Here is a 17,390-nt window from a genome sequence, read left to right as displayed (position 1 = left end):
CTTCTCTGTACTCCCTCTATGGCAAGAATGTCTTAGGAGACCAAAACTGTCTGTCATTGGCATAAACCAGTATCTGCAGTTGCTTATTGTTACGCAGAAAATCCTGCTACGTATTAGAAATGTCAGTGCAGTCATTTAGTGACAAATAGCTCTGCTTTGGTCCAGTGCCTGTGGTGCTGAAAGCTAAGCAAAGAGCTTTGTTAGCATTATATAGAAAGTATCCGCTTAAAAGTGCCGTCGAAGTGACTCACTGAACAGCAAATTACACAAACAAAGCTTAAAATTTATAGTTACATTGTGGAATGTATCCAGAATGAAGTCTCTGCTCTTTTAAGAGAGATGAAGAATGCTGGTAATGACAGAGATGTCATCATCTTGGGAGAATGATTGGGCATTTGAACATCCTCGTTGGCCCACTGAGATTTGTTGACTAGATCAATGTTACTCCAAGGTTGCTCCTCTCTGTTTCAATCTTCCAACGCACGATGATATCAATGATTTGGATGATTTGGAGGAGAACTTACAAGGCAAGATTGGCACGTTTGCAGATGATACAAAAGTGGGTAGTATTGTAGACAGCGACAATGGTTGTCAAAAACTGCAGCAGGATCTTGATCGGTTGGCCAGGCGGGCTGAAGAATGGTTGATGGCATTTAAAACAGATCAATGTGAGATGCCGCATTTATGGGAACCATAACATGGGCAGGACCTACACAGGACTCTGGGGAGTGTTGTGGAGCAGAGGGATCTCGGAGTACAGGTGCATGGTTCCTTGAAGGTGAAGTCGCAGGTAGATAAGGTGGTCAAAAATGCTCTTGGCACATTGGCCTTCATCAGTCAGAGCATTGAGTATAGAGGTTGGGAGGTTATGTTGCAGTTGTATAAGAATTTAGTGAGATTGCATTCAGAGTATTGTGTTCAGTTCTGGGCACCATGTTATAGGAAAGATGTTGTCAAGTTTGAAAGGGTTGAGAGAAGATTTACGAGGATGTTGCAAGGACTAGAGGGTGTGAGCTTTCGGGATAGGTTGAATAGTCCTGACACTTGTCCAGAAAGAGTGTCTATTCCTTGGCGCGCAGGAGGATGAGGGGATATTTTATAGAGGTGTATAAGATCATTAGAGGAATAGATCGGGTAGATGCACACGAACACTGTCCTTCACACCAGGGACAATTTTACTGAAGCCAATTAACCCACAAACCTGTACGTCTTTGGAGTGTGGGGAGGAAACCCACGCAGGTCACGCGGAGAATGTACAAACTCCGTACAGACAGCATCCATGGTCAGGATTGAACACGGGTCTCTGGCGCTGTGAGGCAGCAACTCTACCGCTGCGCCACCGTGCCGCTGTACTCCGGAGCCTATCTCCAACCAACCCAATGCTTCATGATCTCCTCTAGAAACTACTGCCCACTCCTAAAGAAAGAACAGATTATTATCCTTGTTTAATTTACCACAGAGAAACAACGTTATTGTTGAAACCATGCAGCGAAAGTTGTAAATTTTTCCCTGCGTGTAGGATAGTATAAGTTTCTGAGGTGATCCAGTGGGAAAGTCTAGGACCAGAGGCCACAGCTGCAGAAAAAAAATGTGGGAAGGAGATGAGGAGGAATTTCTTTAGTCAGAGGATGGTGAATCTGGGGAATTCTTTGCCACAGACTGCAGTGGAAGCAAAGTCAATCGATATTTTTAAGGCAGAGATTGACAGATTCTTGATTAGCATTGGAGTCAGGGGTTATGGGGAGAAGGCAGGAGAGTGGGTTTAGGAGAGAGAGATAGACCAGCCATGATTGAATAGCAGCGTAGACTTGATGGGCCGAATGGCCTCATTCTTCTCCTATGACATGAACATGAACATGGTCGATCATCGATGCAGACTCAGCAGGCTGAAGGGCCTGTTTCCACACTGTATCTCTAAAGTCTAATTCATTCATTCATTTATTATTTGCAAAGAAAATTTAAAAGACGTATAGGTTTGTAGGTTAATTGGATTGGTATCAATGTAAAATTGTCCCCTGTGTGTATCGGGCAGTGTTAGTGTGGGGGGGTCGTTGGTCAGTGCGGGCTCGGTGGGCCTGTTTCCGCGCTGTTTCTCTAAAGTAAATTAAACTAAAAATGTGTGTCGGCAAACGCGGAGACGGTGCCTTAGTAAGGACCTCTTATTGATACGTTGTGTGGTTGTACAATAACCAGTGCTAGAATGCAAGCCCATGGGCTGTGAGTTATGGCCTCAGTTAACTTGATGAAGGGCAAGTAATGCTACCTACAGATTGATGAGTCCCCAAGGTCTGCTTGAGGAACTAACTGGTGGCATTGAACCCGACAAAGTCTTCCTGCCAGTAATACATTTTCCAGACGTCACTTCTGAAAAAAGCTCAAGTATAAAAGTAAAAGCCCGCTCCGACTCCTTGGGAACGAGGTATTAAATTCACAAATGAAGCATGCTGTAAAGTTTTCTGAGACAAACTTTAAACTTGTTCTTAAATGTTTGACTTCAGCAATATCACGAGTATAGAATGTTTTATTGACATATGTCCCCGGTAGAACTGCAGTTCAACAGAGTATGTAAAGATAAGCCCTCCAGCCATCAGGCTATTAAACATTACCATTGCTATTCTTGCACTATTATTGTTGTTTGTATTTTATGTGTGCGTGTATATATACACACACACATGCACACATAAAAACAAAGGGACCCTTCTTCAGACTGAAAGTCAGGGGAGAGGGAGATAGAGATATGGAAGGGTAAGGTGTGACAACGAGACATCAAAAGCGGATGAGATCAAAGAAAATGTTGAATAGAGCATTGTTGGAAGGAATGGGTGATGTTTCTGGTCGAGATGCATTGAAACGTCACCCATTCCTTCTCTCCAGAGATGTTGCCTGAATAATGAGTTACTCCAGCATTTTGTGTCTATCTTCGGCTTAAATCAGCATCTGCAGTTCCTTCCTATGCATTTATATATCTACGTGTGTCTGTATATATACACACTGAACTTTGTTTCTTGTTTATTATATTGTTTATAGAGGTATTATGTGTACATATTCTGTTGTGCTGCTGTAAGTAAGAATGCAATTGTTCTATCTGGAACATTTGACAATAAAACACTCTTGACTTGACCCCAGTAACATATAATAAACATGATAAAGTTCAGTGTGTGAATATTAGTGCCCATGTCAATTGGCAAGTTTTGATGTGTGATGACCTTTGATCGGCAGGAACTGTTAGTTTAGTTTAGAGATACAGCTTGGAAACAGGCCCTTCTGGCCACCGAGTCCTTCCCAAACCATCGATCACCCGTTCACGCTAGTTCCATGTTAACCATATAACCATATAACAATTACAGCACGGAAACAGGCCATCTCGGCCCTACAAGTCTGTGCCGAACAAATGTTTTTTCCCCTTAGTCCCACCTGCCTGCACTCATAACATAACCCTCCATTCCCTTCTCATCCATATGCCTATCCAATTTATTTTTAAATGATACCAATGAACCTGCCTCCGCCACTTCCACTGGAAGCTCATTCCACACCGCTACCATTCTCTGAGTAAAGAAGTTCCCCCTCATATTACCTCTAAACGTCTGTCCCTTAATTCTGAAGTCATGTCCTCTTGTTTGAATCTTCCCTATTCTCAAAGGGAAAAGCTTGTCCACATCAACTCGGTCTATCCCTCTCATCATTTTAAAGACCTCTATCAGGTCCCCCCTTAACCTTCTGCGCTCCAGAGAATAAAGACCTAACTTATTCAACCTATCTCTGTAACTTAGTTGTTGAAACCCAGGCAACATTTTAGTAAATCTCCTCTGTACTCTCTCTGAATGTGATAGTTAAGCCACTTTCTCATTCACTCCCCACGCATATGGGCCAATTAACCTACCGACCCGCATGTCTCTGGGACGCATGGGGGATCCGGAGCGCCCGGAGAAAACCCACGAGGTCATAGGGAGAACGTGCAAATCCCACGCAGGCTGCACCCGAGGTCAGATTCGAACCCGGGTCTCTGGCGCTGTGAGGTAGCAACTCCACCAGCTGCACCACTGTGCCACCCCATTGAAAAAATTATTGCAGTTCGTTATTTAGCAGTTCCATAGCCAACGTTAATGCTGGAGAGTGTGTAAAGAAGATTTACGAGGATGTTGCCAGGACTTGAGGGCCTGAACTATAGGGAGAGTTTGAGCAGGCTAAGACTTTATCCCTTGGAGTGCAGCAGGATGAGGGGTGATCTTATAGAGGTGTTTAAGAGCATGAGACGAGTAGATTGGGTGAATGCATTGAGTCTTTCACCCAGAGTAGGGGGAGAACCAGAAGCATAGGTTGGTGATCAGGGGGGAAAGATTTAACAGGAACTTGAGGGGCATTTTTACACAAAGGGTGGGAGGTATATGGAACGAGCTGCCAGAGGAGGTAGTTGCAGCTGGTGCTATCACAATGTTTAAAAACGTTTGGACAGGTACATAGACAGGATAGGATTAGAGGGATAGATCGACCATGATTGAATGGCAGAGTAGACGATGGGCCGAATGGGCTAATTCTGCTCCAAAAACAGATGGGCCAAATGCAGGCAGGCGGGATGAGTGTAGATGGGGTAGGTCGGTCGGTGTGGGGAAGTTGGGCCGAAGGGCCTGTTTCAGAGCAGTACAATTGACAATAGACAATAGGCAATAGGTGCAGGAGTAGGCCATTTGGCCCTTCGAGCCAGCACCGCCATTCAATGTGATCATGGCTGATCATCCCCAATCAGCACCCCGTTCCTGCCTTCTCCCCATATCCCCTGACTCCACTATTTTTAAAAGCCCCGTCTAGCTCTCTCTTGAAAGCATCCAGAGAACCTGCCTCCACCGCCCTCTGAGGCAGAGAATTCCACAGACTCACCACTCTCTGTGAGTAAAAGTGTTTCCTCGTCTCCGTTCTAAATGGCCTACTCCTTATTCTTAAACTGTGGCCCCTGGTTCTGGACTCCCCCAACATCGGGAACATGGTTGGCATGGGCTGGTTGTGCCAAAGGGCCTGTTTCCATGCTGTATGACTCTATGACTATCTTCTTCTTGAGTATGGCATGCACAGCGTAAAGTTGTAGGACAACTTGTTCTATTTGATCTTATTTGATTGTGCACGCCGGGTTTATTGCATGCGTCGAAACAGGTGAAGGTTGCAATCTTCACCCACCCTAACTCTGTGACTATGATTCTATGTCTCTAATATGATGCTGTGCCATTGTTATACCTCTGCTGATCTACTGACCTGTGCCTTCTCTCTCCTCTTCCTCCACAGAAAGCTGATCTTGCAGTTGCACCCCTCACTATCACCTACGTCCGAGAGAAGGTCATTGACTTCTCAAAGCCATTTATGACCCTGGGAATAAGTATTTTGTACCGAAAGCCCAACGGTACAAACCCTGGCGTTTTCTCCTTCCTGAATCCTCTCTCCCCTGATATCTGGATGTATATTCTGCTGGCTTACTTGGGTGTCAGTTGTGTGCTGTTTGTTATAGCCAGGTAACATGATGCCTTCAGTGAGTTTTGGCAATGCCACTCTGTTTTTGCAAATGTTGTCAAAAGTCACTGATTTTTTTTCTTTTGTTTGATTTTCTTTTCTTTTTTGTCCCTCTTTGTTTTAACACCTCTGTGCTGTTTGTCATATCTGTCTTGAGGTTATATATATATATATATACATATACATATCTATATATATATATATATATGTATATATAAATAATATTTAGAGAAAAAAAAAAATCTTGCTAATATCGGGGAGGAAAAGGAAATGTTTTCAGAAAGCCATTTGCGACTGGGTTTGTGGTGCAGATAAGTGTGTTAAACCAGCATCTCTCCTTTAGTCACCCTACTGTGCTGGTGACACTGTGTAAAAGATGAATGCTGTCCACAAGAAAAATGAAGGCAGTTAATTGAATTTTACACATTACGCTGTTTCACTGCACACATGGACTGAAGCATGGAAAATGTGGTTTCACAGAAAACGTCTTAAGAAAGGCTATTAATTAGTCATGGGGAGGTGGGGGGAGGGGGGCTTTTGTGCGGACAGGCACACTAGCAGAGAGGTGGTCGTTTTTTTCATACAGCACTGTGAGTTAGGTTAACTAAACGCCCCCCTCTCTCACTGTTACCGACAAATGCTTTTCACCTTGCTTCAAATGCATGTTCTCGGACATGATATCACAGCTGCGGTTAAACACTGCACCCAGCCAGTGCAGCTCAGACCGCATTTTTTTTAAAATGATTGACGCATGCGAGGAGCTAGGATTTGTTTCTATTCCAGAGCAGGAGAAATGCAGATGTGGGATCTGCACTGAAATGCATCTGCCAGACATTTGCTGGTCTCCCACTTGCCATCAGAGTATTCCCGCTGTAAACAATGACACTGGAGGAGGTCGCGGGGAAAGAGTGGGGATTGCATCTTTAGAATTGCACCTTTAGACTTCAGACTTCCGGTTACAGCGCAGTGGGCTGAACAGGTCTCCATCAGACTTCAAAACAGAAACTTTTGGAGATGTGCATTTTGTGTCTTGGTGGAGAGAGGGTTCCTCTTGCAGAAATCTTCACATCTGGTTAGACCTAAGTTATGGCCATGGCATTTTCAGGGCGATATCAAGGGCTGAGATATAGAATAGGGAGGAGGGAGGTGGGACGGGAGCTCTACAGAGAAGTAGGGGGAGTTCTCTTTAGAACTGAGGCATTTAAGGGAAGATTTATCAGAGGTGTTCAATATCATAAAGAGAGTTCAGTGTTTCCATTGGTAACAATGTCAGCCACAAGGGACACAGATTTAAGCTGATCATTTTTTTGTAATAAATTGTTGTAAACTTGAGGCCGTTACCTTTAGGTTAGTTTAATTTATTGTCACGTGTGCCGAGGTACAGTGAAAAGCCTTTGTTGCGTGCTAACCAGTCAGCGGAAAGACAACACATGATGACAATCGAGCCATTTACAGTGTACAGATACATGATCAAGGAATAACGTTTAGTGCAAGGTAAAGCCAGCAAAGTCTGATCAAGGATTGTCCGAGGGTCACCAAAGAGGTAGATAGTAGTTCAGGACTGCTCTCTGGTTGTGGTAAGGTGATTCAGTTGCCTATTAACAGCTGGGAAGAAACTGTCCCCGAATCTGGAGGTGTTCGTTTCCACACTTCTCTGTCAAGAGATTCACATTCATATTATCATTGTTGACTGCATTTTTGCAAAGTCGTGTGTGAGACAGAATCAGCGGAACTGAAGAAGGTTCTCGACCCGAAACGTCACCTATTCTTTCGCTCCATAGATGCTGCTTCACCCGCTGAGTTTCTCCAGCATTTTCGTCTACCAGCGGAATGAACCGATCTTTTTTGCCAATCGAGAGAGAGAGAGCGAGAGAGAGAGAGAGAGAGAGAGAGAGAGAGAGAGAGAGAGAGAGAAAGTTCCGTTTTGGGCACCGTGTGATAGGAAAGATGAGTCAAGCTGGAAAGGGTGCAGAGAAGATAGACACTAAAAGCTGGAGTAACTCAGCGGGACAGGCAGCATCTCTGGAGAGAAGGAATGGGTGACGTTTCGGGTCGAGACCCTTCCTCAGACGGCGCAGAGTTGATTTACCAGGACTTTGTCCAGGACTTGAGGGCTTGAGTTGTACGGGGAGGTTGAGCAGGCTAGCATTCTATTCCTTAGTGTGCAGGAGGATGAAGGGTGATCTTACAGAAGTGTACAAAAATGGTGAGAGGCATGGATGGGTGTAAACACACAAAGTCTCTTGCCAAGAGTAGTGGAATTGAAAGCCAGAGGAGATATGTTTAAGGTGAGGGGGGAAAGGGGAAAGAAACCTGAGGCACAGAATAGGGGTTAGAGGGATATGGGCCAAACGCAGGCCTGTTGGCCTAGTGTAGATGGGCATGTTGGTCAGGGTTGGGGGACAAGCAAAGCTTATGGATATGAAACTATTGTTAGTGTGGAGGGTTAAAGTTACATAGAATTTGAAGCAGAGGGTCAGGACCTTCAGCCCATCAGCCATACTAGTGAACAAGACCCAACCCGAAACGTCACCTATTCCTTTTCTCCAGAGATGTTGCCTGACCCGCTGAGTTACTCCGGCTTTTTGTGTTTATCTTCGATGTAAACCAGCATCTGCAGTTCCTTCCCGCGCTCCTAGCCATACTAGCCTGCCCCCACTCTACATCCATGCTCTTTTATTTTCAGAATGTGCGTATTTGCGAAAGTGTTCGGCACGGACTTGGAGGGCCGAGATGGCCTCTTTTCCGTGCTGTAATTGTTACATTATATGGTTATATTTAGGCACTGCAATTCTTCAGTGCAGGCAGGCACTCCGGGACTGAAACCTACCAGCACTGATATCTTTCCAAGTCATGATGGTGGTTGACTTGGTGGGGGGGGGTCCCTTAGATTAGTGGGAAAGACGGTGGGTTTGCAAGGCAATGTTGAAGATAGGTAACTGCGGTACATCTTGTCATTTGATGGCATGTACAATGCACAGTAGAGGTGAGAATGTGTGTTGAGGTTGGACGATGAGGTACCAAGCAGTCAGGTAGACGTCTTCAATGTGTTTAGCTTCTTGAGCGTCGTTGGAGTTCATCCAGGCAAGTAGAGAGTATTCAATCACACCCCTGATAAGTTCACAAGTTCATAAGTTGTATGAGCAGAATTAGGCCATTTAGCCCATCAAGTCTACTCCACCATTCAATCTCAACCCCATTCTCCCGTCCTCTCCCCATAACCTGTGACACCATTACTAATCAATCTATCAATGTGATATCCATTTACTTGGCCTCCACAGCCGTCTGTGGCAAAGATTCCACAGATTCCACCACCTCCTGACTAAAGAAATTCCTTCTCGTCTCCTTCCTAAAGGAACGTCCTTTAATTCTTAGGCTGTGACCTCTAGTCCTAGACTCTCCCACTCGTGGAAACATCCTCTCCGCATCCACTCTATCCAAGCCGTTCAGCATTCGGAACGTTTCAATGAGGTCCCCCCTCATTCTTCTAAACTCCAGCGAGTACAGGCCCAGTGCCGACAAACGCTCATCATATGTTAACCCACTCATTCCTGGCATCATTCTAGTAAACCTCCTATGGACCCTCTCCAGGGCCAGCACATCCTTCCTCAGATTTGGGGCCCAAAATTGCTCACAGGGTCAGGAAAGGCATGTCGCTGGTCCATTCTGATCCATTCTGGTCAGCTTTAGACCAATGTGGCTGATCTAACTGCTCCCTGGCTGGCCCCTAGAATGTTAATGAGAGATATTTGATGGTTATAATGCCTTTGAATATCAAGGTAGGTTGTTAAGAGAGTCTCTCTTCTTGGAGATAGTCAGTGCAGGCATGCGTTTTAATTTCTCCATATCAACCCCTGCCTTGTTGTTGTCCAGGTCGTAAGGTCAAAAGGTCATAAGTGATAGTAGTGGAATTAGGCTATTCGGCCCATCAAGTCTACCCCGCCATTCAATCATAGCTGGTCTATCTCTCCCTCCTAACCCCATTCTCCTGCCTTCTCCCCGTAACCTCCGACACCCATACTAATCAAGAATCTATCTTATCTATGCCATAAAAATATCCACTGACTTGGCCTCCACAGCCTTCTGTGGTGATGAATTCCACAGTTTCACCACCCTCTGACTAAAGACATCTCTCCTCATCTCCTTCCTAAAAGAACGTTCTTTAATTCAAAGGCTGTGACCTCTAGTCCTAGACTCTCCCACCGCATATAGGCACTGACTGGTTCATTTGCTGCGGAGTTGAGAAAGGAATTGTGGCCATTAAGCTTATGATGGAAGGTGCGGCATTGATGCAGCAGTTGAAGATGTCTGGGCCGAGAATACTGCACTGAGGAACTCCTGCAGTGTTGCCTTGGGTCTGGGAAGATTGAAGCACAATGACAACCACAGCCACCCTCCTTTGTGTGTGATATGATTCCAAGATTCTGAATTAGACTCCTCGTCCCACCGAGTCAGTGCCGGGCAGTGATCCCGCACACTGACACTATCCGATACACACTAGGGACAATTTACAATTTTACCGAAGCCAATTAACATAGAAAGCTGTACGACTTTGGACTGTGAGGGGATACTGGAGAACCTGGAGAAAACCCACATGGTCAAGGGGAGAATGTCCAAATAGCAATCAGGCAGAGCCTATTGAACTGTAGCCTGAATCGAACACATATTTGCATTTCATTTCTGTTTGCGATAAACAATTATATATGTGGCTATTTCAATCTGAATGCATGCAAAGATAGGTGTCAGAAGACAATGATTATTTTCGTCACTTAAGCCGCTCCTACCAAGGTTTCTTTCTTCTGTTTATGTTTCTCACTGGGGCTGATCTTTTTTTCCCTTTGCGCCCTTCCTTATCGCTGTTAGGTATCACTCGATGCACTACTCTGGCAGCAGGTCACCCTTGTCCCCAGTCGTCAGGATACGGAAGAAAAGGTGCCATGTTTGACCGAGTGGCTTTTTTCTTGCTGAATTAGCAAACCTGGTATCCTTGCAAGTTGTATCAGCAAGGACCAGTCTGCTTATCGCACAGCACATTCATCCTGGAGTCAATTGTTGCTCAGCCATGCGAAACAGCTCACCATAAATCTGTTGCTTCTCATTCATGGGGATCTGTCAGCATCCAGGCTTGCTGTCAGATCCCGTACTGGAAGGTTTCATTGAAGGGACAGAGCCTACTTGCTTTCCCAGCCACTATAATCTAATTTTGGCCTCGTAACATGGGATTCACTTCTTTATTTTAGTTTAGTTTAGAGACACAGTGCGGAAACACCGAGTCCGCGCCGACTGGCGATCCCCGCACACGGGACAATTTACACTCGTACCAAATTAATTAACCTGCACATCTGTACGTCTTTGGAGTGTGGGAGGAAACCGAAGATCTCGGAGAAAACCCACGCAGTCACGGGGAGAACATACAAACTCTGTACAGACGGCACCCGTAGTCGGGATCGAACCCGGGTCTCCAGCGTTGCAAGGCGCTGTAAGGCAGCAACTCTACTCCTGCACCACCGTGCCGTTATCCGTTCCCTCATTTGCAGACTGGCGACTTACACATTTTCTAATGCACGCCTACAAACTAGCAATTAAGATTTGATTATTTAAGTCATTGTCACTGAAAGAATATGTTATTCTGCTCGACAAGTGAAGATTTGGGCTTGCTTATGTTAAAAAACATTGCAATATTAAATCTCCAGCAAGTCCATTCAGTAAAGATACGAACAAGATCTTGGCTGTAACTCTGCGTAAATGTTTCCATTCCAGCCCATTATATTTAGTTTTAGTGTAGCTTTTAATTTTGGACATATTGCATGGCCCTTCCACATACACTAGCCCTTCTCCATACTATCCTGCACTCTAGGGACACTTTTTACTGAAGCCAATTAACCTACCCTCAAGTCAAGTCAAGTTTATTTGTCACATACGCATACAAGACGTGCTGTGAAACGAAAAGTGGCAATGCTTGCAGATTGTGCAAAAAAAACCCTACAAAACAGGATAGAACAGAATCAATAATTACATATTTGTGAGAAACAAAATAGCAATTTTAAAAAGACACAACACAACAGTAAATTGGTACGGTAAGTTAGTCCCTGGTGAGATAAGAGTTTACAGTCCTAATGGCCTCTGGGAAGAAATTCCTTCTCATCTTCTCTGTATTCACAGCATGACAGCGGAGGCGTTTGCCTGACCGTAGCAGCTGGAACAGTCTGTTGCAGGGGTGGATGGAGTCGCCAATGATCTTGTTGGCTCTGGAGTTGCACCTTCTGTTGTATAGTTCCTGCAGAAGGGCGAGTGTAGTTCCCATAGTGCGTTCTACTCTCTGCAGAGCCTTCCTGTCCTGGGCAGAGCAATTCCCAAACCAAATTGTGATGTTCCCGGACAAGATGCTTTCTACAGCCGCTGATTAGAAGCACTGGAGGATCCTCGGGGACACTCTGAATTTCCTCAGCTGCCTGAGGTGGTAAAGGCGCTGCCTTGCCTTACTCACCAGTGCGGCAGTGTGTGATGTCCATGTCAGATCCTCTGAGATGTGGACTCCCAGGTATTTAAAGCAGCTCACCCTTTCCACAGTATCCCCATTTATCTTCAGTGGCGAGTACGTCCTTGGATGTTGTGCCCTTCTAAAGTCCACGATCAGCTCCTTAGTTTTTTTTGACATTCAAGAGGAGGCTGTTGTCCTGACACCAGTGCCAGATCAGCCACCTCTTCCCGGTAGGCCTTCTCATTATTATCAGTGACCCGGCCCACCACCACAGTGTCATCAGCACATGTATGTGTTTACATGTTCCCAATGTTGGGGAAGTCCAGAACAAGGGGTCACAGTTTAAGGATAAGGGGGAAATCTTTTAGGACTGAGATGAGAAAAAAAATGTTCACACAGTGAGTGGTGAATCTGTGGAACTCTCTGCCACAGAAGGTAGTTGAGGCCAGTTCATTGGCAATATTTAAGAGGGAGTTAGATGTGGCCCCTGTGGCTAAAGGGATCAGGGGGTATGGAGAGAAGGCAGGTACAGGATACTGAGTTGGATGATCAGCCATGATCATATTGAATGGCGGTGCAGGCTCGAAGGGCCGAATGACCTGCTACTGTTCCTATTTTCTATGTTTCTATGTTTACACTTGTACCAAAGCCAATTAACCTACAAACCTCTATGACTTTGGAGTGTGGGAGGAAACCAGAGCACAAGGAGAAAACCCACGCAGGTCACGGGGAGAACGTACAATCTCTGTACAGACAGTGCCCGCAGTTGGGATCAAACCCAGGTCTCCGGAGCGGTGAGGGAACAACTTTACCGCTGCACCACCGTGCCTCCCTTGTTTACCAGATTGTAATTGTCATTCTGGTAATTGTTGGCAGAGTTACCCAGATTCTGATTCAAAAAATGCTCTCTATAAATGATAATACTTCCTTTAATTGGGTTTGGAATGTACTTGGATGCCAGGAATTGGAGAAAAGGTGAAACTGAAACGTTAAGCCCAGGTAGTTTTAAATTGTATATTTTACTGGTCAGTGACTCATCTCCTTTTCCAGGCAGGTCAACTCTGAACCAGGCAGCTGTTAAATGAGGACAAGTTGTCACACTTCACCTTTGGAGAGCATCAATAATTTTAATCCAGCTTTGAGTTGGAACTAATTCTCAGTTGTTCTTGGCAGAATATATCTGTTGTTTTTTTTATAAAAAATCCTTTGTTAGTCTTTGGGCAAAGTCAGCATTTAATGTTTCTCCTGATATTAAGTAAGGAATTAAAAAGTCCTCAAATGTTGTACTTTCTTGAAATATTGAACGGTTCAGTATCTCATTGTATGTAAATTTAGCAACTTATATTAGATTTATTTAAGTGGTTTTCAGTTTAATTTCTAACCTGTCAGGAAAAAAAATCTTAATAGTGCTGCTGCAAATACTTAAATGCAAAATGTTGTAGTGGGCGGCATGGTGGTGCAACGGTAGAGCTACTGCCTCACAGTGTCAGAGATCCGGGTTTCGATCCCGACTACGGGTGCTCGCTTTACGGAGTTTGCACGTTCTCCCTGTGACCTGCGTGGGTTTTCTCCGAGATTGGAATCAAGGGATATGGGGAGAAAGCAGGAACGCGGTACTGACTTTGGATGATCAGCCATGATAATTTTTCACCCAGACAGTGATGTATCTGTGGAATTCTCTGCCACTGAAGGCAGTGGAGGCCAATTATATAACCATATAACCATATAACAATTACAGCACGGAAACAGGCCATCTCGACCCTTCTAGTCCGTGCCAAACACGTATTCTCCCCTAGTCCCATACACCTGCGTTCAGACCATAGCCCTCCATACCTTTCCCGTCCATATAACTATCCAATTTATTTTTAAATGATAAAAACTAACCTGCCTCCACCACCTTCACTGGAAGCTCATTCCACACAGCCACCACTCTCCAATTCACTGGATGGATTCAAGAGAGAGTTAGATGTAACTCTTGGGGCTAGCGGTATCAAGGGGTAAGGGGATAAAGCAGGAAGGGGGTACTGATTTTGGATGATCAGCCATGATCATATTAAATGGCGGTGCTGGCTCGAAGTGCCGAATGGCCTACTCCTCCACTTTTTGTCCATGTTTCTATCTTCGATGTAATCCCACACTCCAAACACATACATGTTTGTAGATTAATTGGCTTCGTATAACTGCAAATTGTCCCCAGTGTGTGTAAGATAGTTTTGGTGTGCAGGGATCGCTGGTCTGTGCCGACTCGGCCGGCCATAGATCCTGTTTCCGCACCGTATCCATAAACTAAACTGAACTGATGGACTATTTTTGTAGCATCACACAATGGAGCGCTTTAAAAAGCAGTTTAGAGTTAATATTTGACAGAAGAAATATCTACTTCATCTTGTGTGACGATGTCAGGCTCTTTCCCCCCCAAGGACAGTTGTGTCCTGATGGATTTTCACAACACTTTGACAAAGAGATGATGGCACTTTTAGATAATGGTTTTCTATCGCCAGTTGAGACGAAAGATTTCAGATTTCCAACTTGCCACGAGGGGATCCAAACACACTTTTCTGCCGAGACTTTTAATTCAGACCCCCAGGATCACTAATGCGGCAATGAAAAAACCTGGTGACTACGGTGGTACAGCGGTAGAGTTGCTGCCTCACAGCGCCAGAGACCCGGGTTCGATCCTGACTATGGGTGCTGGCTGTACGGAGTTTGCACATTCTCCCCGTGACCTGCGTGGGTTTTCACCGGCTGCTCTGATTCCCCACGCTGCAAAGACGTACAGATTTGTAGGCTAATTGGCTTGGTGTAATTGTAAATTGTCCCCAGTGTGTGTAGGATAGTGTTATGTGTGCGGTGATCGCTGGTCGGGGTGGACTCGGTGGGCCTAAGGGCCTATTTCCATGCTGTATCTCTAAACTAAACTAAACCATTTGAGCCTTTTCATTTGCCCTAGCTGAACATGCACTAAATTTCTGAAATAAGTAAGGAATGTAATAACATCCTTAAATCTTGTACTCTCTTGAAATATTGGATTGCTCAGAATCTTATTATACATAAATTTTACAAATTATGTTAGATTTTAGATTTTAAGTGGCATTCAGTTTAAGTTCCAACCTATTAGAACATGCTGCAGCTGCTCATGTGGACATTACCATCAATTCCTGTTTTAGGGATCATCTAATCACTAGTCCTTTCCTACTGACTCTTCCCCTTCCCAAGTGGAAACAGTGACCAAGTCACAAGAAGCTGAAAGCAAAAAAACTGTGGATGTTGAAAATCTGCAATAAAAATAGAGAATTGTGGAACTTGCAAGCAGACATAAATGGCCAAGGGAGTTAACCTTTCTTCAGACCCAAGAAAAGTCAAACAACTTGCAAAGTGGAGGGGCATGGAGAGAAAACACACTAGAATGTCCATGATCTACAGGGAGAGGTTGTGAAGCCTAGGACATTATTCCTTGAAGTGATTCTTGATTAGTATGGGTGTCGTGGGGTTTTGGGGAAAAGGCAGGAGAATGGGGTTGAGAGGGAGAGATAGGTCAGCCATGATCGTATTAGACTTGATGGGCCGAATGGCCTAATCCTATTCCTATCACTTATGATCTTATGAGTGCAAGAGGCCAAAGGGTGATCTTATAGAGAAGTTTAAGATCATGAGAGGAATTATTAGGGTGAATGCACAGTCTTTTACTTAGAGTTGTGGAATCAAGAACCAGAGGACATTGGAGAGGGGAGAGATTTAATAGGAACCTGAGCGGCAACATTTTCACGCAGAGGGTGGTGGGTATACGGTATGGCCTACCAGAGAAATATACATTTGAGGCAGGTACAATAACATTTCAAAGAGGATAGATACAAAATGCGAAAATGTGAAAGTTGAATTGGTAGCAAGGAAGGCGAATGCAATGATATCATTTATTTAGTGAGGGCCACAATTCAAAAAAAGGGATTGAATGGTAAGGCTTTATGAGGCACTGGTCAGATCGCATTTGGAGTACTGTGCGCAGTTATGGACCTCATATCTGAGGAAGGATGTGCTGGCTCTGGAGAGGGTCCAGAGGAGGTTTACAAGAATGATTGCAGGAATGAGTGGGTTAACATATCATGAGCGTTTGATGGCACTGGGCCTGTACTCGCTGGAGTTCAGAAGGGTGAGGGGTCACATCATTGAAACTTACCAAACAGTGAAAGGCCTTATTGTGCTCTCAGAACTTATGAACTTATAAGGCTTGAAGGGTCTCCACCTGCAACGTTGCCTGTTTCCTTCGCTCCATAGATGCTGCCTCACCCGCTGAGTTTCTCCAGCATTTTTGTCTACCTTCGATTTTCCAGCATCTGCACTTCCCTCATAAACTTATACGGCTTAGTGACTGGAAAGCTGTAGTCTCTGAGGATCCACTGTACTAGATTTCTCACGTTAAGTCAAGTCAAGTCAAGTTTATTCGTCATATACACGTACGAGATGAGCAGTGAAATGAAATGTGGCCATGCTTACCGATTGTGCCAAAAAAAACGACAAAACAGAATGGAACAGAATCAGTAATTACATATTTGTGGGGAAAAAAGAAAAAAGAGCAATTTTAAATTCTGATGTATAGTTCCTGCAGGGGGCCGAGTGCCTTCATTGTATTTGGACGTAACTATACGAGGTATGATTAAGAAGCTTGCAGATGAAACCAAAGGTGATCATGGTATGATCATGGTTATCAAAGTAGTGTAAAATTAAATAATCAAAGTAATGAAAAATAAGCAGTAGGATTCAAGGCATTGCAGAGGATAGAAATGATAGCTAAGAAGGTAGTCCTAATATTTGAAAGGACACAAAGTGCTGGATTAACTCAGAAGGTTAACGGCCTGACCCACTTGCCGATTTTTTTCGGCAACTGCCAGCATGATTGACTGATGTATCAGGTCACCGGAAAAGTCGCAGCGAGACACGGCGTGGCGACATATCGGACGAGCCGTGTTTCCTCAAGTATCGCAACTTTTTTTTGTCGCCGCTGGATTTTGAAAAGATCAAAATGTTTCGGCGACCCTGATACGTCAGTCAATGATGCCGGCAGTTGCCGTAAAAAACGGCAAGTGGGACAGGCCCTCCAGGCAACATCTCTGGAGAACATGTATAGGAAGGAACTGCAGATGCAGGTTTACACCAAAGATGGACACAAAATGCTGGAGTAACTGACGTTTCGGGTCGAGTCCCTTCCTCAGATTGAGAGGAGATGTTGAACATGATGGGAGAACATGCTGCTTGAGCCACTGAGTTACTCCACAACTTTGCATCCTTTTACTCCACAACTTTGCATCTGCAGTTCCTTATTTCCACAGAGCTAATATTCAAATTTATTAGCCAAGGTACAAAGGTTATCAATAGGGATGAGTGGCTCTTTTATGCTCAACATGGACATGAGGGGCCA

General features: G+C 44.6%; 1 protein-coding gene across 2 annotated transcripts in view; it reads left to right on the top strand.

The window, feature by feature from the left end:
* Positions 1–17,390, top strand: part of LOC129696915 (glutamate receptor ionotropic, kainate 2) — a 589,849-nt gene that overhangs the window by 472,056 nt on the left and 100,403 nt on the right. For both annotated transcript variants that reach the window (XM_055635016.1, XM_055635015.1), the window contains exon 11: positions 5,275–5,498. In XM_055635016.1, coding sequence (XP_055490991.1) covers positions 5,275–5,498 — 224 coding nt within the window. The remainder of the gene's footprint in view (positions 1–5,274; positions 5,499–17,390) is intronic.

Source organism: Leucoraja erinacea, chromosome 5 (genome assembly GCF_028641065.1).
Source record: "Leucoraja erinacea ecotype New England chromosome 5, Leri_hhj_1, whole genome shotgun sequence".
In the NCBI taxonomy this organism is placed as follows: domain Eukaryota; kingdom Metazoa; phylum Chordata; class Chondrichthyes; order Rajiformes; family Rajidae; genus Leucoraja; species Leucoraja erinaceus.
The sequence above is the reverse complement of the archived record's forward strand: the minus strand, read 5'-3'. Positions and strand labels throughout refer to the sequence as shown.